The 23888-nt window shown below is 42.6% G+C and overlaps 1 protein-coding gene across 1 annotated transcript in view; it reads left to right on the top strand.

Annotated features, from left to right (window-relative positions):
• Positions 1–23411, top strand: part of DHX15 (DEAH-box helicase 15) — a 35878-nt gene extending 12467 nt beyond the window's left edge. Inside the window, exons 5-14 of the mRNA XM_083367636.1 lie at positions 338–556; positions 6228–6395; positions 10401–10487; positions 10688–10837; positions 11700–11808; positions 13660–13851; positions 17573–17695; positions 18657–18847; positions 20036–20205; positions 22817–23411. Of these exons, the coding sequence (XP_083223762.1) occupies positions 338–556; positions 6228–6395; positions 10401–10487; positions 10688–10837; positions 11700–11808; positions 13660–13851; positions 17573–17695; positions 18657–18847; positions 20036–20205; positions 22817–22934 (1527 nt within the window). The 3' untranslated portion in view covers positions 22935–23411. The remainder of the gene's footprint in view (positions 1–337; positions 557–6227; positions 6396–10400; positions 10488–10687; positions 10838–11699; positions 11809–13659; positions 13852–17572; positions 17696–18656; positions 18848–20035; positions 20206–22816) is intronic.
• Positions 23412–23888: the final 477 nt, after the last annotated feature.

The following is a 23888-nucleotide window of genomic DNA, read 5'->3' as shown; positions in this document are numbered from 1 at the left end:
CCTGCCACAGCTGGGCTTCATTCTTTGTAACTCAGGGGTCTTCAAGCTTGGCCCTTTCATGACTTGTAGACTTCAGCTCCCAGAATTCCTGCCTGGCTGAGGAATTCTGGGAGTTGAAGTCCACAAGTCACCAAAGGGCCACCAAGTTTGAAGACCCCTGTTGTAACTGAACAGATTATCCCGATTTTTTTTCCCTCCCCAGTACAAGTGAGACCTCAACCTACGACCAAATTGAGCCCAAACACTCCCTCGCAAAGCGAGACGCGCTTGCTTTTTGAAATGGAAGCCTTCGTTCCCCGAAAGACCGACTTCTTGTTCTTCCTGTCTTTTTTGTCAGGTTATAGTCATGAGCGCCACGCTGGACGCCGGCAAGTTTCAGATTTATTTCGATAACTGCCCCCTCCTCACCATTCCCGGCCGTACGCATCCGGTGGAGATTTTTTATACTCCAGAGCCCGAACGGGATTACCTCGAAGCCGCCATCCGAACGGTAATACAGATCCACATGTGCGAGGAAGAGGAAGGAGACCTCCTCCTTTTTCTGACTGGACAAGAGGTATTTCAACTGGGCGTGACTCAGATTTCCCCTTCTGGCGTGGTTTTGCCTTTTCTACACTAAGATATGTTTTCCTGTTTTGTCTAGACCAGGGGTCTTCAAACCTGGCCCCTTTGTGATTTGTGGACTTCAGCTCCCAGAATTCTTCAGCCAGCGTATGCTGGCTGAGGAATTCTGGGAGTTGAAGTCCACAAGTCACGAAGGGACCAAGTTTGAAGAGACTAGATCTAGATCTTTCCCTCTTTCAGCGTAAAAGTTGTTAACCTTAACAGAAAGTTAAGTTTTTTGACATGCAAAAGTAAGAAAGAGTTAAGTCAGACGACAGTAAAGATTAAAATATGGGGAAAAACAAGAATGTTACATTTTCGGAATCCGTTGTTGAAACGTTTAGCTATTTCCACGAGACCTTTTCTCTTGAGTTATCTGCAGTTGCTTATATTTTTTTCAGCCCCCCCCCCCCGTAATTTTTTTTTTTGAAGATCTTAAGACGGCCCTTCACTTGCTCTAGAATCAAATCGAGCTTTTAGCTCAAGATGAAATTCTGAATTGTGCTGAGACACGAATCGAAAGAAGTCCCTTTTAAGCAATATATATATATATATATATATATATATATATATATATATATATATATATATATACATATACATATATACATACAAACCAACCAACCAACCTTTGGGAAGTTTCAAAAAGCGAATACGGTTTTCAGGAAACCAGTCTACAAACGTACTTCAAACTGGGGCCTTTCCCTTGCAGTTTGGATTTCTTTGTAGTTCTTATTTTTTGTTCTCACCAGTATGAGCAGCTTCGTTAATTCTTGAGATTAAACAAGCAGAAGGTGTGGATATATTGCTAGTCTTTGAGGCCAGGTCGCTCAGTAACTCTCTGGTTTGGCACAGCAATCAAACAAGGCAAACACAGACCTCAACGGAGAGTTAGGACTGCAGGAAGAAAAAAAGAAAAAAGGATTGCAACCAGCCTGCTTTCCATTGAGTACCTCGGAAAGAGGGCTGAGAAAATACCTAAAGACCCCTCAAATCCTGGACACGAACTGTTTCTATAAGGCGTTGCATGCCAAAACAACTAGACAGGAGGAAAGTCCCCCCCCCCGGTGCCGTCACTCTGCTGAACACTTTTTAATTCCCTGTCTCCTACTCTCAGTTGCTTGTAACCTATGATTGTAACTCTGATTTAATTCCATTTATATCCCGCCCTTCTCCGAAGACTCAGGGCGGCTTACAGGCTTAGCAGTAGCCTTCATTCTATGTATATGCCTGCTTATTAGGGCTTTCACACACACCCTAAGTGGCATTATTACAAAGTCAGCTTATTGCCCCCAACAATCTGGGTCCTCATTTTACCTACCTCGGAAGGATGGAAGGTTGAGTCAACCTTGAGCCTGGTGGGACTCGAACCTGCACTAATTGCAGGCAGCTGGTGTCACTTAGGGAGGCATTAGCCCACTGCTCCACCAAGGCTCTTCTTGACCCATCACTTAGCAGTTTGTACGTATGCTGTGAGCTTCTGCACCGGAGGCACATTCCTTGTGTGTCCAATCACACTCGGACAATAAAGAATATTCTATTCTCTTGAAGAATTCCATTCGATTAACCATTATTATTATTATTATTATTATTATTATTATTATTATTATTATTATTATTATTATTATTATTATTATAATAGCTTCGGCCATCGAGGATGGCGATGGCCACCATTTAAATGGGCTTATAAAGAGGCTAGGGATTCTAGAGGCACAGATGACCTGTAGGCCTTAAATGCCACTTTGAAAGAAACAGTGAAAGGCTGTGGTGGTTTTCAGGCTGCGCGTGCGAGGTTTCCGAACGGCGCTGATTGGCACGAGCAAGAATTAGGAACTGAAAAGGCTTTGAAGTAATTCTCTTGAGGAGTCATCACCATCATCATCATCACGATATTTGCAGCCGAGGAATTTAGGTTTAATTTTCACTCGGGGAAGACGAGGCTCGCCCTTGAGTTCGGAGGCAAGGCCCGCTGCCTGATTGGAGCGCTTAAATTCAGGCGTGGGGAATTGACAGTGATGAAAGTGGCTGCTTCTCTCAAAGACATCTCTGCCTACAAGTGCAGAAAGTGAACGTTTTCTCGCGTTAAAATCCCAAACGCCCCACGAATGGTTGCTCCCGGTTGGCCAACGAAATAGCCTTCCGCTGTTGCAGGGCTGGATGAGTTTTTATTAAAACAACTCTCCGTGGTTTTTAGGGATTTCCAAAATTCCGCTGCTGAGAACCTTATTTCATGTTTTTTCCGAAACAGTCTGTTGCGGTGGTGAGTTCGATGCAAGGAAGGGAAGGCTTTTGTTTTTCGGTTTTCAAAGGTTGCCTCCAGAAGCCACGAGTCTTCCATCAGGAAGAGACTGGACAGCCGTTTGTCCGGCCACGGTACAGGGTCTCCCGCGGGAGCAGGAGGGGGTTGGGCTAGAAGACCTCCAAGGTCCCTTCCGGCTTTGGATTCCTAGTTGGTTGCTGGAGAAATTGGAAGGTTTGGACCTTCGCCAACTACAAGCAGAATACCTGAGACGGGATGTGGGCAACTCTTGCGTGCACGGGACGCCTCGAGGCCATTTCAAGCAGGGCTCCTTGTCCGTGTGCTAGCGTTGCTTTCCACCGGCTGGCAGCCTGGGTGGAAAGCACAGAGCCGCACACGGCGAGGTAAACAGCTCAGCAAAATAGTTGCCTTCCCTCCTCCATGGGGAACGGACCCTTGGGATTACTGGGGCTCCCAGAGGAACAGAGGTCTCAAGTCCACCAGGGTTGCTAAGCAGCCCGAAGCGCCGAGCGAGGAGCAGGTGCCTTGGTGGCCCTTTGAGCTTCTTTTGAAGTTACGACGAGCCGTTTCATCAGCAGATTTCCTTCCCTCCCTCCCTCCCTCCCTTACTTTCTCCCTCCCTCCTTTCATTCCCATCTCCTCCCTCCCTTCCTTCCATTCCTGTCTCCTCCCTCCCTCCCTATCTCCTTCCTTCCTTCCTTCCTTCCTTCCTTCCTTCCTTCCTTCCTTCCTTCCTTCCTGTCTCCTCCCTCCCTTCTTCCCCATTTTATTTCTTCCCTCTTTCCTTCCCTCCCTCCCTTTCCTTTCCTTCCCATCTTCTCCCTCCCTATCTCCCCTTTCTTTCTTTTGTCCATCCTCCCTTCCTCCCTCCCTCCTTTCATTCCCATCTCCTCCCTCCCTTCCTTCCATTCGTGTCTCCTCCCTCCCTCCCTATCTCCTTCCTTCCTCCCTCCCTCCCTCCCTCCCTCCCTCCCTTCCTCCCCATTTTATTTCTTCCCTCCTTCCTTCCTTCCCTCCTTCCTTCCTCTCATTCCCGTTTCCTTCCTTCCTTCCAGCCTCCCTCCCTTAGTGTTGTCATAGGTTTTGAGACAATCCTGTACAGGGAACGCTTCACAATTCTTACCTCTGACTTCTTATATTTATCTTTGTCTAATATCAATAAGTTTTCTTCTGCTATTCGGCTGATTCATCCATTTAACGTGGATTAATTTGGAAATAGTACAAGGACTCTCTTGTTAATAGGTGAAACCACTTGTTGAAATTGTTTCTTAGGTTTCCTAAGAATAATTTGAGTGGCGTTTTGAGATTCAGATTACTTGGAGCACTTAACTCGGAAAGATGCACAATATTTTCTTGTGAAACTCCAAAACGGGTGCGATAACGTCCTCCTCACAATGCAGAGAGGGAGGTCTCGTTTTGGGAGCAACTATGTTTATACTGAGAAAGTGCTTGTTCTCATTAGGTACGATAAAGCAAATTTCCCCTGTAATTGCATTAGTGATACGTGACATTAAAGCTTAATTGGCTTATTTAAAATATCGTGCACATTAATTTCCTTCAGATTGTGAAAATTGAAAAGGTCACGAGTGCAGTTTAATATTCCTGGGTGAGAGATTTCAATTTTAGCACAATTTGTTGAGAATTAATTAGGAAATATGACGAGAAGAAAAAAAAAAGGCTGTCGAATACAAATAAGGCTGGTACATTCCCCGATTCAAAAAACAAAACAAAACAAAAGCCCTCGGAAGGCCCCACTGAAAATTCAACCCATTGGACAAAGGAGTTTTTTTTTTTATTGAAAAGTTTTACAATACATTTTATCTTTAACAATCCCCCCCACCCCAACCTAACCCTCCCTGTCCCTCCCCCCCATTCCCCCCCCCCCCGACTTCCCAGAGCTAAGTACAAGGTATAAAAACAAAGAACAATCATAAACATCCATATGCTAAAAACAATAAACTATTGATTCTATCGCCCTCTAGCTCATATAAAATGACTACAAGCCACTTCCGGTGGCGACGCGACGCTGAAGACAGCCGTCTCCGGGCTGTCCGCTCCGCAGCTTTGTTGAATCATCGAAAACAGCGCCGATCAGCTGTTTAGGTGATTCGGAAGCCCCCTCCCCGGGAGAAGAGGAGGGGGTGAGGCCCCAGGTAGGGGTTGAGCTCTCCGGGGCCGCCTGAGCTTTAAGTTTGGGCGGCTGAAGGATCGAGCCCCCCCCCCCCCCCAAGCCTGGCAGCATCTCTGCTCCGTGATTTTTGGAGCAGAGCCAAGCGTTAGCAACCACTCCTGCCAGAAGGAAGGACTCTTGAGTATTAAGACGCAGGCAGAGCGGTACAGGAGGTCAAGGTGAAGTGGACTTTTATCTTTACTCTCTAGCTCAACGGATTTTATGGCTTTAAAGTGAAAGTGCGCAACAAGTGAAAGTGGGGGAAGATGGCGACGAAAGCCTCTAAAGTTCTTCGGAGTGCGGGGGCTTCCCCGGTGCAACAGACTTCGTTGCAAGCTTTGCTCCCTCCCGCACCTGCTCCGGCACTGACTCTTAAGGATTTACAGGATGCCTTTGAAAAGCAAACACAATTAATGTCAGATATGATGGAAAAGCTGGAGGAGAAATTGGAGGAGAAAATGGAAGAGAAGCTGGAAGAGAAGTTTAGAGCAATGAGGGCAGACATCTTGTCTACAATTGAAAGTGTGGCTGTATGTGTGCAAAGTTTGGATGAAAAAGTGGAGGATCTTAGTCAAAAGAACTCTGTATTAGAAGTAAAAGTATTAGAGAATGAAAATATAAGGGATAAAATGGATGGAGACTTGAGTCTGCTTCAGTACCATCAGATGGAGTTCGCTATCAGAATCAGGGGCTTAAAAGAGAATCCTAAAGAAGATTTAAAGCAGCTGATCTCCGAGGCTTTGGAAGTGGTACTGGGCCAATCAGCAGCTGAAATTGAGGGAAGTATTGATAAAATCTTTCGTGTGAACTCATCGATTGCAAGGCAGAGGAAGTTACCTAGAGATGTGGTGGTTTACTTTACAAAGAGAGCAATTAGGGATGAAGTTATTCAAGTTGCTTATGACACTAAGTTTGTGGTTGCTGAGCAAGAAGTTCTGGTTTTAAAAGAGATTCCTCCGAAGATTTTAAGGAGAAGGAAAGATTTTGCCTTCCTAGCACAGGAACTTAAGAAATGTGACATTAAGTTTAGATGGGAGATCCCAGTGGGCATGGTGGTGATGCACGAAGGTAAAGGACAAAGGAGTTTTAAAGCATTCTGTTTTGCAGGAGAACTGCTTTTAAAAAATAATTGTACAGCAATTACGCTTTTTTTTAAAAAAAAAAAGTAACGTTTTCACGGACTTTTCTTTGCAGGAGATCGATGAAGCCTGCAAGAGGATAAAGCGTGAAATTGACGACCTGGGCCCGGAAGTTGGTGACATTAAAATCATTCCCTTATATTCCACACTCCCCCCTCAGCAACAACAGAGGATTTTTGAGCCCCCACCCCCCAAAAAGCCAAATGGGGCGATAGGACGAAAGGTGAGCTCGCTAAAGCTTGTATTATTATTATTATTATTATTATTTATTATTATTATTATTATTATTATTATTATTATTATTATTATTATTATTATTATTATTATTATCCTTTCGCCGCGGCCTCAAAACACTCCTTTTCCACCTGGCTGACCTGGACTGACAGGCATTTTAATTATGTTTACAATTTTTAATTTATTTTTAATTTTAATTTATTGCACAGATTTATTTATTTATTTATTTATTTTTTATTACATTTATATACCGCCCTTTCCCGAAGGACTCAGGGCGGTTTACAGGGTAATTAAAAAAAAAAGATACAAAAGTTAAAAACAAATTTAAAATGATGACTTTAATTTTAATTTTATCTTAATTTCTGTTATATGTTATTGTTGTTAGCCGCCCTGAGTTCTTCGGGAGATAGGGCAGGATATAAATCCCATAAATAAATAAATAAATAAATAAATAAATAAATAAATAAATAAATAAATAAATAAATAAATAAATAATAATTATCCCTGTTTTTGGCACCGTACGTCAACAGGACTTTACCATTAAAAAAAAATGCATAAAAGGCCCGGTAAGGTAGTTTCCTTCTTCACATATGTTACAAAAAATAAGGTTTCCCATCTTTAGGCAGAAGGTTTTTGGGTGAATTCACATGTTCCTACTGTTGAGATTTTGGAAGCCGTTGAGATTTCCTTTCCTCCGTTTTCCTGCCCCAACGTGTGTTGTGGGAGTTTTCAGTCATAACTGATGTGTGATCTGGAGTTTTGGGGAGAGGCCTTGGGAATCTTTCGTTCTTGAGTTGAGGGACCCCTTCCAGCTGTTGGATGTTGTGAAAGAGCATTATTTGAGTCACGTCCCAGGGATTGGAAGGAGCAGCATCGGCGGCTTAAGTACAGCCGAAGATAATCGGCGGCAGACAGGAATTAAAAGCGAATTCCGTGCGAATAGTCAAAGAACTCGGAAAGCACGAAAGATTGAGCCGTAACAACAACAAAAATAAATGGATCTCAACAGCCTGGTGTTCAAAATTTTAGCTACCTAGCTAGGATGGCCCTAGATTGGAGCCAGCTTGTTTCAAAGGCATGTTGCAATGAGAGTTTTGTCCACAGTGGCCGGCTCCAAATTGCGGTCTCGCCTCCCCCCGCCCCTTCCCCATCTCTCTCTCTCTCTCTCTCCTTGAATTGGGGAGAGAGAATTTCCTGAAAATTCGATCACTTTAGCTTTATAGGATCTGACCACTTTGCAGGACAAAGCTGTACCGTATGATACAGTGTTGTGAGTTCTGTTCTTTTTGTGGTCACAAAACCTTTGAATAATCCAGCTGGCATTTTTGGGGTGGGGGCGTGGGGCGGGTAATTACTGATAGAAATGTAAGCTTCCGGAATTCTCCGTCTTGCCCTTTCAAATGGTAATCGTCTTTTCCGTCGGTCCAGAGTCACCCTTATTGTTTACGAGGTCTTCTGATTACCATGTATGTACAGAACAGAGACAGACCATCTGAAAACATTCCAGGCCGAGTGTCCCAGAAGTGCTTTTTTTTTTTTTCAAGAGGCCACTGGAGTTCCTCGTTTTTCTTTGAAGACCTTTCGCTTTTCATCCCAGAAGCTTTTTCAGGTTCTGAGTGGATGGTGGGGAAATGGGAGGATTTATACTCCTTGCAGACAGCTGGTCATCTGCATCCTTTAAGAGAGTCGTTGAGGCCGCTTGGAGGCTGACCTGTGTCCTCAGGATCACCCGAGTGGTGCAAATGGGTGTGGAGCCTTCCTGGAACTGCTGAAAGGATTTGTGTTGTGGAGATAGATGATATTGTGTCCCTCCCTCTCTGTTCAGTTTTGACCTAGATGGTCTCTTTTGACCCCTCTTTCAAACCATGAGTCCTCTCGGTCCAGAATGCGGACTTTGCTGTCTTTTAAATGCAGATGGACGGCTGAATTTCTCCTGATGGGTTTGTTCTCCTGTGTTGTGCCCTGCGTTTGTGAAGTGGCTGTTTTGTTTCCCCAATTTCCTCATTGTACCGTGTCACAACCATGACCTGAATGGCTTGGAAAATCTCCATAGACGTTCCCTGCAGGATTTATTCCTTAGCTATAACTTGCTCTGTGGGCACAGTGGGGTGTGCATTATACTGATGACACCATGTTCCGACGAGGTCCATTGCTTTTTGCATCTGGGGAAATAAGCCTCTGTTATGTAAAGTAGATGGTTGGACGTAATATTTCCAGTGGACCAAGAGCTAGGGCAGTAGTAAGTTGTCGTTATCCCGTTATGAAACTCACGGTCGCTTTCCATTTTTTGTTCCTCAAATTAAAAACGCCGCCTTTGCTTGGCTTAGTTTGGTCCAGCATACAAACATTCAAGGTTTGTAATGTAATAATAGACAGAGCCTTTGTTGTCCTGAATGCCCGGTTCCTTTTCCGAAAAACATGACCCCCCCACTTTTTTTTTTGGTGGTTGCGAATGCTTAGCAGGTACTTCCAGAATATAAGTAGCTGAGACACAGTCCTGATGGATCTGCTTAAGGCCGTAGCTTATTTCTACAGTAATAGGAAGAAAATAACACACACACATGCACACACCCCGAAAAAGGTCTCTTTCTCAATACTGTAAATTAGGCATCCTTCCATCAGACATAATTGTGCTTGGCGCACAATCCGAGTTTGTATTGGACTGTTTTGCGGTGTATAAAATTCAAGGTGTTTTGCAGATCTCCCTTGTGGGGAATTGGGTTAGGGTTAGAAGACGTAACTGTGTATCTTAGTTTAGGAGGGGTGAATAATTTCATTCCATACCAGTTACGTGGCATCAGGAGCCCACGTGTCTTCCAAGCAAAGCCCAAAGTATTTACATTGTAAGTTGGGAAGCAAGTTAACAGAGAAGAGGTTTTTTTTTCCCCGTCAGCCACACCTGACCTGCAATTTCACAGTTGTTTATTGAAATGCAGGTCTCACGAGACAACCTTAAAAATACTTCTACTTGTATTATTGTAACTAGATAGATAGGATTTGTAATTAGAATATCACATCTTGGCATGAAAAGGGAAATAGGAATATGCTAAGAACTTTGAATAAGGGAAGCTTTTTGGTTACCCAAATATAACTTGTTCCGAAATTATAAATGATGGGGATATTTTGAACATGGATGGGAAATTAAAATGGGGGGGGGGGAAGCAAAATTAGGATATGGACTAAATAAATGGAAACGGAGTGCAAATGCAATTAAGATACGCTTTGGTTGGAAAAGATATCCTACACTGATATTATTGACACTATTAGAAAAATGTAACAAATGTTGACATGCAGTTGTATACTTAGAACAGTAAGAATTGTATTTGCTTAGTGTGGAAAAAAATGGTTACTACCAGAAGGAAAGGGGATGTACTGGTGGGTGTAATATAGGACTTAGTCTGAAGAAGCTCACACGTACCACGGAATCACGAATGGACTCAGTCATCACGTTGTCTAGTGGGCACTTGATTGTGAAAGTAGAAAATTAATAAAACATTTATTTTATTGGAAAAAAATACTTCTGATGTGCAGCTGGCCTAAGAAAGAGGAAAGGGGAAGCAATGGGGCGAAACTCACTTAATAAATGTCTTACTTAGCAACAAAAAGCTTGGGCTCTTTATGGGTCGTAAGTCCAGGACTAGCCGTAATTAAATTACGCTTCTTTTCAGTACGTTTCCACGTGATTATTTCACCTAAGTAACAGTCCTGCATTTCACAGAGTCCTGAATTCTAAGTAGAAATGTTTCAAATATTTTGAAACGGGCACGATTGTGGTACGGTCAGCGTAGGAGTACCCAGCCAGTACGAGACAACTGCGCATTGCAACTTTTCCCTTCAATCTGCTCTTCGGTTACTCCGCCGTTTTTCTGCCTGGTCTGATGGGACACCTGGAAGTTTCACCTGACTTCCATAAGTCATTTTTATGTGCCACCCAACGTTTTAACGTTTCTGTGCAATGCGGGCAGCCGAAAAACCTCGTGTCTTCTTTCGACAGGTGGTTGTATCAACTAATATTGCTGAGACATCATTGACAATAGATGGTGTTGTGTTCGTCATTGATCCTGGCTTTGCGAAACAAAAGGTAAATAAAGTTCTTTTACACACACACAGAGAGAGAGAGAGAGAGAGAGAGAGAGAGAGAGAGAGAGAGAGAGAGAGAGAGAGAGAGAGAGAGAGTGTTAGAGAGTTTGCTTGCTTTTCTCCTTGGTTAGTTTCCATCCATTAATACCATGTGAACATTTTATTTTATTTTATTTAAAAATTGCCTCTTCTACTCAATAGGTCTACAATCCGCGAATCAGGGTGGAGTCTCTGTTGGTTACCGCGATTAGCAAAGCTTCAGCTCAACAGAGGGCTGGCCGTGCTGGCCGTACTCGGCCCGGCAAATGTTTCCGGCTATACACAGAAAAGGCTTACAAAACCGAGATGCAGGTCAGTATAAAGTTGCAGCTGATTAGCTTTCGATCGGAAGCGATGGTTGCACGGAATTTGGATCTGTGGAAATATATTCTTATCACAAGCCCAGAATGCTTGTATCTTCTGGGCTAGGAAACAACGTGACCCAGTCAATGAGCGAGCGGTTTATTTTTCTGGTTTGTAATATTCTTATTCATGCACCATGTTTGCTTCTCTGGTATCAGAAAGATTTATTTGCTTCCACCTCCCTCCTCCTCCACCCCCCCTTTTTTTTTAAAAAAAATGATTACTATTGTGCTCGTTTGCTTTCATTCTCAGTTCAAAATTTCCTGACTCTTTAACAATTGTAGATATAAATACATCTGCATTAAAATGGCTGCCCCTGTTGTCAAGCGAGGTAGCAGTTTTCAGTAAATAGCTACCATTAAACAGGAAACGGGCTTTTAAAATTCCATTTGGCTTAGCTGCTTTCTATTAGCCCTGTGCTTTTTAATCAGAAAAGGAAAGAAACAGAATTAAGTTCTTCTAAAATATAGAAGAAATATAAATATAGAGCCTTGGTGGAGCAGTGGGCTGATGCCTCCTTAAGTAACCCCAGCTGCCTGCAATTAGTGCAGGTTCGAGTCCCACCAGGCTCAAGGTTGACTCAGCCTTCCATCCTTCCGAGGTAGGTAAAATGAGGACCCAGATTGTTGGGGGCAATTAAGCTGACTTTGTAATAATGCCGCTTGGATGTGTGTGTGAAAGCCCTAATAAGCAGGCATATACATAGAATGAAGGCTACTGCTAAGCTTGTAAGCCGCCCTGAGTCTTCGGAGAAGGGCGGGATATAAATGGAATTAAAATAAATAAATAAATAAATAATTTTTTTTTTCAGGACAACACCTATCCTGAGATTCTGAGGTCGAACTTGGGTTCTGTGGTTTTACAGCTGAAGAAACTTGGTATAGACGATTTAGTTCACTTCGATTTTATGGACCCGCCAGGTATATTTTTAAAAAATTCCTAAAGTTGTGGACATAATGTTCAGCAGCAAGATAATAACCTTTTCCTTTTTCGTATCATGGGTTGTCTGAAAGCGAACGTACCGAATTCATTGTAGTGTAACAAAGACAAGGTACGCTTTATTATTCAAAAAAGTATCTGCGATACACTTTGTAGTGACTGGAGAGCTCTTTGGCAGCAAAGTATGTTAAATATATCGAGCAGTCGCCATAAGAATAATAGCAATATATTTGATATGAAATAACTTTATTGGGTCATCAACCAATACGTGTCATAAGACTTGTTCTGCAAATCGTTTGGTTTGCTTTTTAGATGTGGATTTAATTTTTGTTCCTGGAGTTTGAAACGGCAGGAAAAGGTTTGATCCAAAAAGGACCAGTTTTCATACACTACGTTGTATTGATAAAAAGTCCTCTTTCTCATTACTCTAGTCTGTGAAAAGGCAATTGAAGGCATTCAACCTTACGCATACAATATTTTACATTTCGTCTGGCAGCCTTTCCCAGCCTCATGGCTTCTGGCTGGAAATTTGGGGAATTCTTGGTCGATTGTCAGAATGCATCTGGAGGGTCCCATAGCGGGGAAGAAAGACTCGGTCCCTAGAAGCCTCTATTATATATTGGGGAAAACCAGGTTTATCTCATACTTCTTGATATGCTCTGCTCCCGTTGTGCTTCTAACATCTCGGTGAAGGTCAGAGTTATAAAACTACGGGGCTTTTTTGGCAGTAAATTTCAAACACGTTGAATAAATCCCTAGGCATACAACAGACTTACTGTATACTATGGGTGGAAATATGCTTAGAGGGGGAAAAAAATTAAAATGAAGGTGTCTTTTCCAAGTGTTTGGATATAGTTTTCTGTTAATTGGATAGACCAATCACAGGAGGCAGGAGAGGAGAGGAGGAAGAAGAGGAGGAGGAGAACAATAGCCTTAGACTTATATATTTATATTGTCTTTTAAATCTTGCCCTGTAAACCGCCCTGAGTCCTTCGGGAATAGGGCAGTATATAAAACAAACAAACAAACAAACAAAATAAATAAACATACATACATACATACATACATACTGCTTTTCAGGGCTTTACAGCCCCCTCTAAGCGGTTTGTAGAATCGGCCTGTTGCCCCCCAAGAATCTGGGTCCTCATTTTATCGACCTGGGAAGAATGGAAGGCTGAGTCAATCTTGAGCCCTTAGGATCGAACTCCAGACTGTGGGCAAAGTCAGCCTGCAATACTAAATTCTAACCATTGCACCATCAAGGAAGGAGGGAAGGAAGGAAAAGAAAGAAAGAAAGAAAGAAAGAAAGATAGCAATAGCCCTTAGACTTATATACCGCTTCATAGTGGTTTATAGCCCTCTCTAAGCGATTTACAGAGTCAGCCTGTTGCCCCCCAATAATCTGGGTCCTCATTTTACCGACTTCGGAAGGACGGAAGGCTGAGTCAACCTTGAGCCGGTCGGGATCGAACTCCCGGCAGTTGGCAGAGTCAGCCTGCAATGCTGCATTTTGAGCCCTGCGCCACCGTGGCTCATATAATAGTTGAACAATAATTAGAATGCAAAGAACCTGTCTTAGCCCAGGAAAACTGATTCACCTCAAATACAGCGGAATAAACATTTCCATTTACAAGCTGGAAGCAGCTCGCTAAGCCCTCTCCGTCTGCGGCCAGTTCTCTGGGATTGCCCAGTACTCCAGAGCCAACTGCAGCTCCGTTAATTGCTACTTACGGCTGAATTAATTTGTTTTTGGATTTCAGCAGCTTCGGGAATGGCATTGCTTACAGCAGCGTGTGTCTGTTTCTCTCTGTGTGTGTGTGTGTGTTTTGCAGCTCCAGAAACCTTGATGAGAGCCTTGGAGCTTCTGAATTACTTAGCGGCTTTAAACGATGACGGAGACTTGACTGAACTGGGATCCATGATGGCCGAGTTTCCCCTTGACCCGCAGCTGGCTAAAATGGTTATTGCAAGTTGCGACTACAACTGTTCTAATGAGATTCTATCTATTACTGCCATGCTGTCAGGTAATAGCAAGGACAGAGATGCCAGTCAAAAACCAGCTCTCCAATTAGGGGAAGCTTGTAATATTCCTGCAACAGGACTGACGGTCTTTAAAAAGCTTGATTTATGCCGATCAGACGTACTCTGTAGTAGGCTTCACCACGGAGTAAAGTTCGTAAATGAAATCAACGTTGAAGCTACAGAACTCATTGTGTGTGAAATGGTGACCTAACTCGTCTCACGTCCAGAAAAAAAAATAAAATAAAAAAAAATCCTTGCCTGTTAAAAGGGATTTTCAAAAAAAATAATAATAATAATAGGAAACACACTTCTCATTCATTAGAAACTGTAGTTCTTTTAAGCTCATTTCTGGCTACGAAAATGAGCCGTAGTAATAATCAGAACTGGCTTTGTTTTCTTGGTCCTGTAAATTGTGACAGCCTGATTCACCACTACTAGTACATTATAAAGATGACGGAAGAGAATCCTCACGAGGTTACACAGAGTTGAAAAATATCCGTTGTTTAAAAGGAATTGTTGTAGGGAAAGGCATCAGCTTAATATTTTCATTGCATACTATTTATTTTTTTTAAAAAAAGTAGAAACTAATACGATGGGGGGGGGGGAAATGGGTTTGAACCACAGTCACTTGTCTGAGATGGTACACGTTTCTCCTGCTTTTGAGCAGGGGGCTGGACTAGAAGACCTCCAAGGTCCCTTCCAGCTTCTATTCTATTCACAGTCTTTGGTTATCACGGATGGGTTTTTTTTCCTAGCTAGTATCCAGATGGTTCCTAGAGCCTGACAATGCAAATTTAAGAGAAAAGGGGAAAAAAACACGTTTTTACACCAGGCCCTGCTTCGAAAGTTGAGTTCCCGTTTCAGTTATCCAAGCCTAACAACCTTTTGACCGTGAAGAATTAAAGTGCGGTTCTTTGGGTCTTGGCTTAAACCTTTGAATCGCCACTTCTGAACAACCCCAGTTCGATCCCAGGGAAGAAAAAAAAAAGCAAAGAAAGAAATGATGTGCTTAAAGCCTTCATAACTAATTAAAGAAATATTTGGGCGGGACGGGCGGGAACGTTAACCAGTTAAGGAGTGCTAGAAGGAGATATTTTTTTGCGGGTCTCAAAATGTGCCAAGTTCACGGTAGAACATAAAGGTAAAGGTTTTTGGTGAGACAAGGAAATCAAGTTATTGCAGCATATTCTTTTTTCCTTTCCTTTCCTGTTTTTTTCCTAAAAAAAAAACTAGCTACAATGTTTATTGCCGAAATTTGACAGTTCAGACCCAGAGCAGATGGGCAGGGCAGAATTATCATTGTGTTGAGCAAATTGTAGGCTTCTTTGCGGAGATGGGGGTAGGTTGAACCCTGCTTTTCCATGCAATCGCGGAGGAGCTGAATTCTTAAATGCAGGGGCTATGTTTTACTCCCTCTAATTGTATACGTTGAGTACGCTGAACGTTTTTCTTAAAAAAACAACAACCCAGCTGCTCAGACAGCTGCAAAATGTTTATTGTGCACCTATACGTAAAAACCATGAATTTACGGTTCTTCAAGCTAAGGATGTAGTAGCGTATATACACTGGAAAAGAAACTTGTGGATAATTTTTTTCCCCCTTGGACACAATTGAGGAATAGTTGTCTCTACGCTGGTTTCCAAAAAGCGCCACCAACTACTACTCCCCATCTCCCTCAAAAAAATAACCAGTAAACATAATCAGATTGAACCAAAACAATATGGGAACCATCTAAGAACAGGTTCAGAATATTCTCTTCCCAGAAGTAATTCAATGTATTAAGACCTTCAGTCTAGGGAAGAGTTGAGATGGCAATCTTGAAACCGTCTTAAGCTTAATGGATGAAGGAGCGACAGTAATTTGCCGAGCAAAACTGTCTAAATTGAAATAATCCCATTTCCCCCCCCCAAAAAACACACCCCCTAAGAGCTTCACTATTAGTACTGCTCTTCATTATTCAATTTGCAGTATAAACATGACTATACACGTACTTAATTTTTGTGCTTCAGTATTTAATGGTTTTCGGTCACCTTAGCGCCACACAGTTTCCTATATTTCCAGTTTCTGGGTGTTGACTTGTTTTTTGCAGAAACATTTCACTTTATACTTTCACCACCTTATTTATTTTTTTAAAATTGTGCGACGAGCCGTAAGCCTTTTGCAATATTGCTGCTGGCATATTGCAGTTGTTCGCAGTATTCAATCTCTCTGCCGTTTTTTGCAGTCTTTTTCCAGTGTTCCCAAGAGGCCAATCTAAAAAATTGTGAAAAAATTACATTTAAAAAGAAAAGTTAAATGGACTTTTTTTGAATTTGGGTTCTGATCAAGATCAAAATTTCGAGGCATTTAAAGAGAGCAGCGTTTTTAACCTGTTCTCTTCTCTCCAAGGTGATTTAATTTTATTTTTAAGCACCGGTATAAAACAAGTGGGGAATTTTACAGGATCTCTCATGAAAAGATTCAGCTTTTCCTACATAAAAGTCATTTAAAAAAAACAAAAAAAACCAACAACAGATTTTTAAAGTCTTGAACGAACGAATGGCTTTGTGGGATATTTACCTACTCTTAAGTAATGAAAGTATGGTTCATGACCTTCAGAATGATAAAAACGGCATTATATAAAGAGAAGGCTCTGCCTAATGAGAATGAGCCTAGTCTTAGTCCACAAAATTCATATCTATATGATAAATATATATCTGATAAAACTGCTGGGAGCCTTACTTTCCACCTCTGCCGCTGTGGTCCTAGAGCTGGACCATCGTGCCATCAACTCTTGCTCACCCATCTTTTTGGCCACCGGTGCTGATAGCAATGCTTGCTGATGGTGATGGAGCTATAATGCAATGCCTTGATCCTTTGCCAACAGAGGGGATGCTTGAGGTGTCTTTGGCACTCTCCGAGCTTGTTTTCTTGCAGATCTTTCACTACCCAAACTAGGGGAACGTCATCGGCGCGCTGATGACGTTACCTAGCCTGGTAATGAAACGTCTGGAAAGGAAATCGCCAGGCTCAGAGAGCGCCAAGGACCCCCCTCACGTCAACCCTGAGCTACACGTATTCTCCTTTAGGAGAGGGGATGCTTGCCTAACTGTTTTTAGGGGGGGGCGTATTTTCTTGAATACCCTCCTTTCCTCCCCCCCCCCAGGTTGCTCTTGACCATGGGTTTTTCCTGTGAGGATGTTTGGTCTCCACAGCGCCTGGCAGAGCTATCAGCATTTGGTTCCGTGCCAAGGTCACACCGCCCTTCCAGTTGATGGCCTTCAGGCTAGCCCAGGGGTAGGCGACCTTGGCTCTTTTAGGATTGCTGGACTTCCAACTCCCAGAATTCCTGAGCCGGCATGGCTCAGCTTGGAAACCTCTCCCTTTCCCCTCAGCGTGGCCGGCTCAGGAATTCTGGGAGTTGGAGACCACCAATCCTAAAAGAGCCAAGGTCGCCCACCCCTGGGCCAGACTATTATGATGATGATGATGATTTTTGGATGCCTACTTCTAGTCAAAATAACCAGGCCTTCTGTAGCTTTGAAACCCCCTCTTGTCTTGCAGATGTGGTTAGGTGTTGATGTCCCAAATCAAGGTAGTAGACAGCCCAAGAATCCAGTTGGAGGCCATCCTGCCCTGCCCTATGCTCTGTGAACTGACCTAGCTAGGCCTTGTACCTCTGTCTGTGAATGCGTGACTCATCGATATGGGCGTTTGTGTTGGGCCCATACCAACCTTGTTTAGTCCCACAGTGTTTTGTTCGCCCCACGGAAGCCAAGAAAGCCGCCGACGAGGCCAAGATGCGATTCGCCCACATAGACGGAGATCATTTGACGTTGCTGAATGTCTACCACGCTTTTAAACAAAGTGAGTAGATCCACTTGGCCCGGCTGTGCCTCACAGTTTGAATTGAGGTTGCTTCCCACAGGATTACTTCACCTTGAGCTGACCTTGCGGGCCTTCAGGGTAGTTTTCACCTAACTTGGATGTCGCCTAGTTTCGTACAGCGTTGTACAGTTTTAGGCAGCTTTTAAACCGGTTTCATGGTTGCAGTTAGCTTTGATTCTGGCGCTGACTCTGTAAAATTTACTTTTAAGGCCACTGTTACTCTGATCAGAGTTCTTACTTGCCCTCCAGACCGATGGTCTGTAATGGAAATGGGGAAGATGCCCTCTTTAGGAATATCGGTAGAGAAGAGCGTTCCCAGGCTATGGGTAAATGCCGGCTAAAAAAGTAAAAGGCCGTTTTATTTGCACATTACCACGGGGGGGGAAAAAGGGATGGTTTCATAAATAATTCACTCTGATCAAGTGGACAAGTTACACATTGCTGGATGGATTTTGCATTTGTATAGACTAAAATACTAATTAGTCATTCGAGGCGAGCCAGGTGGTGTAGATTCTTGATAGTCTTATAAGAACATATTTTGGTGGGGGAAATCCATCCCAGGTCTGAGCCCCCTGATGTTTAGTTGGCTTTACGGAAGGCACACGGCAGATTTAATTTTACGTACCAACCCATAATCGCTTCCTTCAGTTGATTTGATTCTCCCTTGTTGCTTCCTATTGTCCTGGCTTCCTTGGGGAAAAAAAGAGAGAAATTAAACAATTTGGGGTTTATTTCCTTGGTGCTGCAGCAAATGTAGCCTTTGTGTATTTTTTTTAAACCTCATACAACTGAAAAGACTTTATCAGTTTTAATTGGTTGGCTTGATTTGGCCATCCGGCTGGTTTCTGATTGTGTACTTGTTTTAATTTGGTCAAAAATGCTGAGTTTTAGAGGAGACGTGACTTTTTTTTCCCCCCCTTTCCTTTTTTAAACGTTGCAGATCATGAATCGGTTCAGTGGTGCTATGACAACTTCATTAACTACAGGTCCCTCATGTCTGCAGACAACGTACGCCAACAGCTGTCACGAATCATGGACAGATTCAATCTGCCACGCAGAAGCACAGACTTCACCAGCAGAGACTATTACATCAATATACGAAAGGCCTTGGTTACCGGTTACTTCATGCAGGTACGTCCCCCCACCCAAATGGAGGAAGAGGAGGTGGTCTCTTCCTGTTTCTTAAATGTTTTGTTGCTGTTAAACACACTGCGAGTTGATCGTTGAGCGACTTGAAGGGATTTTAGTCGCACTTCCACAAAGCAGGATATATTACCGGTAACACTTAGACTCGTCCTTCCGAAGTCGGTAAAACGAGGACCCAGATTGTTGGGGGCAAATATGCTGACTCTGCAAACCGCTTAGAGAGGGTTGTAAATCACTGTGAAGCGGTATATAAGTCTTAAGTGCTAGTGCTATCTTCCCTCCCTCCCTCCCTCCCTCCCTCCCTCCCTCCCTCCCTTCCTTCTTTCCTTCCTTCCTTCCTTCCTTCCTTCCTTCCTTCCTTCCTTCCTTCCTTCCTTCCTTCCTTCCTTCCTTCCCTCCCTCCCAGTGGTTTGAATGCAGTATTGCAGGCTAACTGCCCACTGCCAGCAGTTCGATCCTGAACGGCTTAAGGTTGACTCAGCCTTCCATCCTTCCGAGGCGGTTAAAAGGAGGACTTAGATTGTTGCGGGCAACAGGCAGACTCTGTAAACCACTTAGAGAAGGCTGTAAAGCACTGTGAAGCGATATATAAGTCTTAAGTGCTAGTCCTTCCTCCCTCCCTCCCTTCCTTCCAGTTGTTAGAATGCAGCATTGCAGGCTGACTCTGCCCACTGCCAGGAGTTCGATCCTGAGCAGTTCAAAGTTGACTCAGCCTTCCGTCCTTCCAAGGTGGGTAAAATGAGGACCCAGATTGTTGGGGGCAAATAGGCCACCTCTGCAAACCGCTTAGAGAGGGCCGTAAATCACAGTGAAGCGGTATATAAGTCTAAGGGCTATGGCTACCTTCCTTCCTGTCAAGTGAGGGTCTTGGATCAGGTGTGAGTCATCGGCGAGGGACTCGTGATGGGGAGGCCACATAAGGTGAAGGTCATTGGGAGGTGAAGTGCTGGTTGGGGGTGGGGGCTGTGTGGGATGGTTGAGGGTCATGCAAGCCCCCACCCACCCAGGGATGCTTAAAGCGGTCCAAGGCGTCAGAGTGTCCTGCTTGAGGAAAAACCACATTCTCAGCTTTTGATTTCTCACTCCTGCTGAAAAGATTTCCTGAGAAATCCTTCTCAGCCTAAGCACGACTTGTCTTGGCTGGAGATGTGACCCGTCACCTCGTCCTCCTAGGTGGCGCATTTGGAACGGACGGGGCACTACCTGACGGTCAAAGACAACCAGGTAGTTCAGTTGCACCCTTCGACAGTTCTCGATCACAAACCAGAATGGGTACTCTACAACGAATTCGTTCTCACCACAAAGAACTACATTCGCACTTGTACAGACATCAAACCAGAATGGTAAGCCTGCCCGCCTGCTTTTTTCTTCAAAGCTAGTTTATTTTTATTTATTTTTAAAAATTTTTTAAACAAATCTCCACTTGACTGTGAAGTGCGTAGATTTTGGTGAAAGTTCCGCTTTTCTTTTCCTTTTTTCGAAGCACTAACGGTCTGTTTAAAACACGAATAACCTCCTCTTTGCTTTAGTTAAATTTGACTTATTTCAGTTGTTTTTCCTTCGATTCAGATGGGGGGGGGCGCAAAGCCACCGCTGACAAAGGATACGGCCTGAATGCTGTAAAGAGAAAGTGGGTGCTGCTTCTCTGTAAGCAGAGAAAATAAATTACTGCAGTGGTTATTAATAGCAAAGGTGGTTGTTTTTTTTTAAAAAAAAAAGGGAACTGTTTTCAGTAAGGTTGGGATTCTTTTGTGAGGCATAAAACGGGATTTTAAGAAGCCAAGGATCAAGCTGAAATCTAAAATGAGGGATCAGAAATGAAAGTGTCTGTATTGTCGTCTTAGATAATACCATATTTTGTTATTTGGAACATGCATAGTGATGGCTGAAAGCTTTTGTGGACGTCTCCCTTGATAGCCACCAAATTCCCTACCTTGTCTGATTTTCGTTACATTATTTACATGCTTTAGGGTTGTTGTTTTTTTAAAAAAAAATATGAAATGCACGTGGCAAAGCACGATTTTCCAATTCTACCTTTATTCTGCTTTTCCCAGTTTCTAATTCCACCTTTATCTGCAAGAATACCTCTATGCGCACATGGGGCACGGGGTGTGCGCTAGTTTTCTAGCTAATGTGCCCACTGTTGCCCATTCCTCTCTGGCTGCCATCTTGTGACAGCACCCACAGCAGGCTCTCCACATTCCAAACACAACCCCAGAAGTTTGGCTGCTCTTGATTCACTTGGTTTCTTGGTGTCTTATAAAAATATTCTTGCAAACTCTGGGAAATGTCTTACTAGTTTCTTCTTCTGCTTAACACACACACACACACACACACACACACACACCGACACACACACACACCTGACTTCCATCTCTTTCTGGTCTGCCTGTCTGTCTGCCCATCCGTCCGTCTGTCCATCTAATCTATCTAATCTAATCTAATCTAATCTAATCTCTATCTATCTATCTATCTATCTATCTATCTATCTATCTATCTATCTATCTATCTATCTATCTATCTATCTATCTATATCTATCTATCATCTATCTATCTCTATCTCTCTCTCTATCTATCTATCATCTATCTATCTATCTTATCTATCTATCTCTCTCTCTATCTATCTATCTATGTCTCTCTCTCTCTATCTATCTATCTATCATCTATCTATTTATCTATCTATCTATCTCTCTATCTATCTATCATCTATCTATCTATCTATCATCTATCTATCTATCATCTATCTATCTATCTCTATCATCTATCTATCTATCTATCTATCTATCTATCTATCTATCTATCTATCTCTCTCTATCTATCATCTATCTATCTATCTTTCTATCATCTATCTATCTATCTCTCTATCTATCTCTCTATCTATCTCTATCTATCTATCTATCATCTATCTATCTATCTATCTATCTCTATCTATCTATCATCTATCTATCTATCTATCTATCTATCTATCTATCTATCATCTATCTATCATATATCTATCTATCTATCTATCTATCTATCTATCTATCTATCTATCTATCTATCTATCTATATCTATCTATCATCCATCTATCTATCTATCTATCTATCTATCTATCTATCTATCTATCTATATCTATCTATCTATCTATCTATCTATCTATCTATCTATCTATCTATCTATCATCTATCTACAATAGGAAGTTGTTTTCCTACAGCATTATGATACAAATATGGGCAAATAAAATACAGGGAAAGGAGTATTTCTTTCGGCAAAGGCCTTTTGATAACCTATAAAATCTAAACTGTAGCACCTGAGGGAAGGACAAGAAGTAGCGGATGAAAATTTATCAAAGCACTAAGGAGGAATTTCCTGACAGCGGGAACAATTAACCCATGGAACAACTTGCTTCCAGATGTTGTGGGTGCTAAAACACTGGAGGTTTTCTACAAGAGATTGGGTAGCCATTTGTCCAGAATGATATAGGGTTAGGGTCTCCTGCTTGGGGGGGGGAATGGGGTTGGGCTAGAAGACCTCCAAGGTCCCTTCCAACTCTGTCCTTTGGTATCCTGTACGAATCATTACCCCTTTTACTGACTTCTATCACCTGAATATTAATTTAATAATTTAATAATTTAATTTGTATACCGCCCTTCTCCCGAAGGACTCAGGGCGGTGAACAGGGCAATACATAATAAAAAACCGGATACAAAAATTAAAAAGTGATTAAACAACTATGCCCGTAGTAATTAATACATATTAAAAATTAAAACTAATTATAAAAACCCAACCCCTTTCCAGTTGAAGGCATACAAAAATAACAGCGTGTTAGCATTACGTAGGAGGGATTAAAACTCTTTGGTTGTGTGGTGGCCCTTTACTGTGGGACGCTGCTACTCCTAGACCGATCCATGGCCTTGGCCGGTGTCCCGTGCGGGTGTTTTGCTTAATGTGAGGGACTTCCCTTTCTTTGGCAGGTTGGTGAAAATTGCTCCCCAATATTACGACATGAGCAACTTCCCACAATGCGAAGCAAAGAGACAGCTGGACCGCATCATCGCCAAACTCCAGTCCAAGGAATACTCGCAGTACTGAGCGGCCTTTGAGTCGAACTTGCTCGGAGAACAGCTTCACACGATAAATGGGGAGTTCTTAAAAAGTTCCAGGTTGTTCTCTCTGCCTTTATTTGGGATTTTTTTTCATTTCTTCTCCAGTAAATATTCCATTTTAATTTCATACATTAAATATGTATGCCTCTCTTTTTCTTTGTGTGTGTTCACACTGTAACTCATACCGGGCGGGGGGCGGGAGGGGAAAGCTGATCAATGTTTTGCAGTTTATTAAAAGTAGTTTCTCTCTCTCTCTCTCTCTCTCTCTAACAATGTTGTAAGCATTTCTTTAGAAATGGTTGGAAATGCTTCTGAAATTGTGATTCTCGACCATGGCGTGCATGATCGTTGTGATTGTTGACATTCCTTTTAGAAGTGAAATGTTACAATGTGCTTATGTAGACGCAACCTTCAGCCTCACCGCGGAAGTGTACTGACTTCAATAAAGTCTATTTATACTAAAGTCTTGGCGAGTTATTGTTTCAGCTCCCTTAATCAAGAAATAACTCTGGCCTCGGTCAGGGGTCCTCAACCGTGGCAACTTTTCAAGCCTTGTGGACTTCAGTTCCCAGAATTCCTCAGCCTGTTCAGATGTTTGGATAATGTGGGGCAAAGATTGGACCGGCATGGTGAATTATTGCATATTCAGTACTGTATTCTATGCATAGTGTCCCAACTGTTTGAAAAAGGATAGATCCCCATCTTCACGTACGCATTTGCTATCATTAGACTTCATGCTGCAAAAATTACTATTTCTGTGTGCTTCGGCCACGTTTTTGACAAATCATGTTTTTCAGCTGAGTTGATCATTTTGCACTTTATAGATCATTTTCCTCGGAAACCTAACCAGCGACTTTCTTTCAATATCAATATTTATGTACTCTGAAGTACCACAACCTTTAAGTTTCTTTAAAAGCAAAACAACCATAATCAAAAACAA

This window comes from Vipera ursinii, assembly GCF_947247035.1.
Source record: "Vipera ursinii genome assembly, chromosome: 7".
Lineage (NCBI taxonomy): Eukaryota > Metazoa > Chordata > Lepidosauria > Squamata > Viperidae > Vipera > Vipera ursinii.
This window is presented reverse-complemented; position numbering and strand designations above follow the sequence as displayed.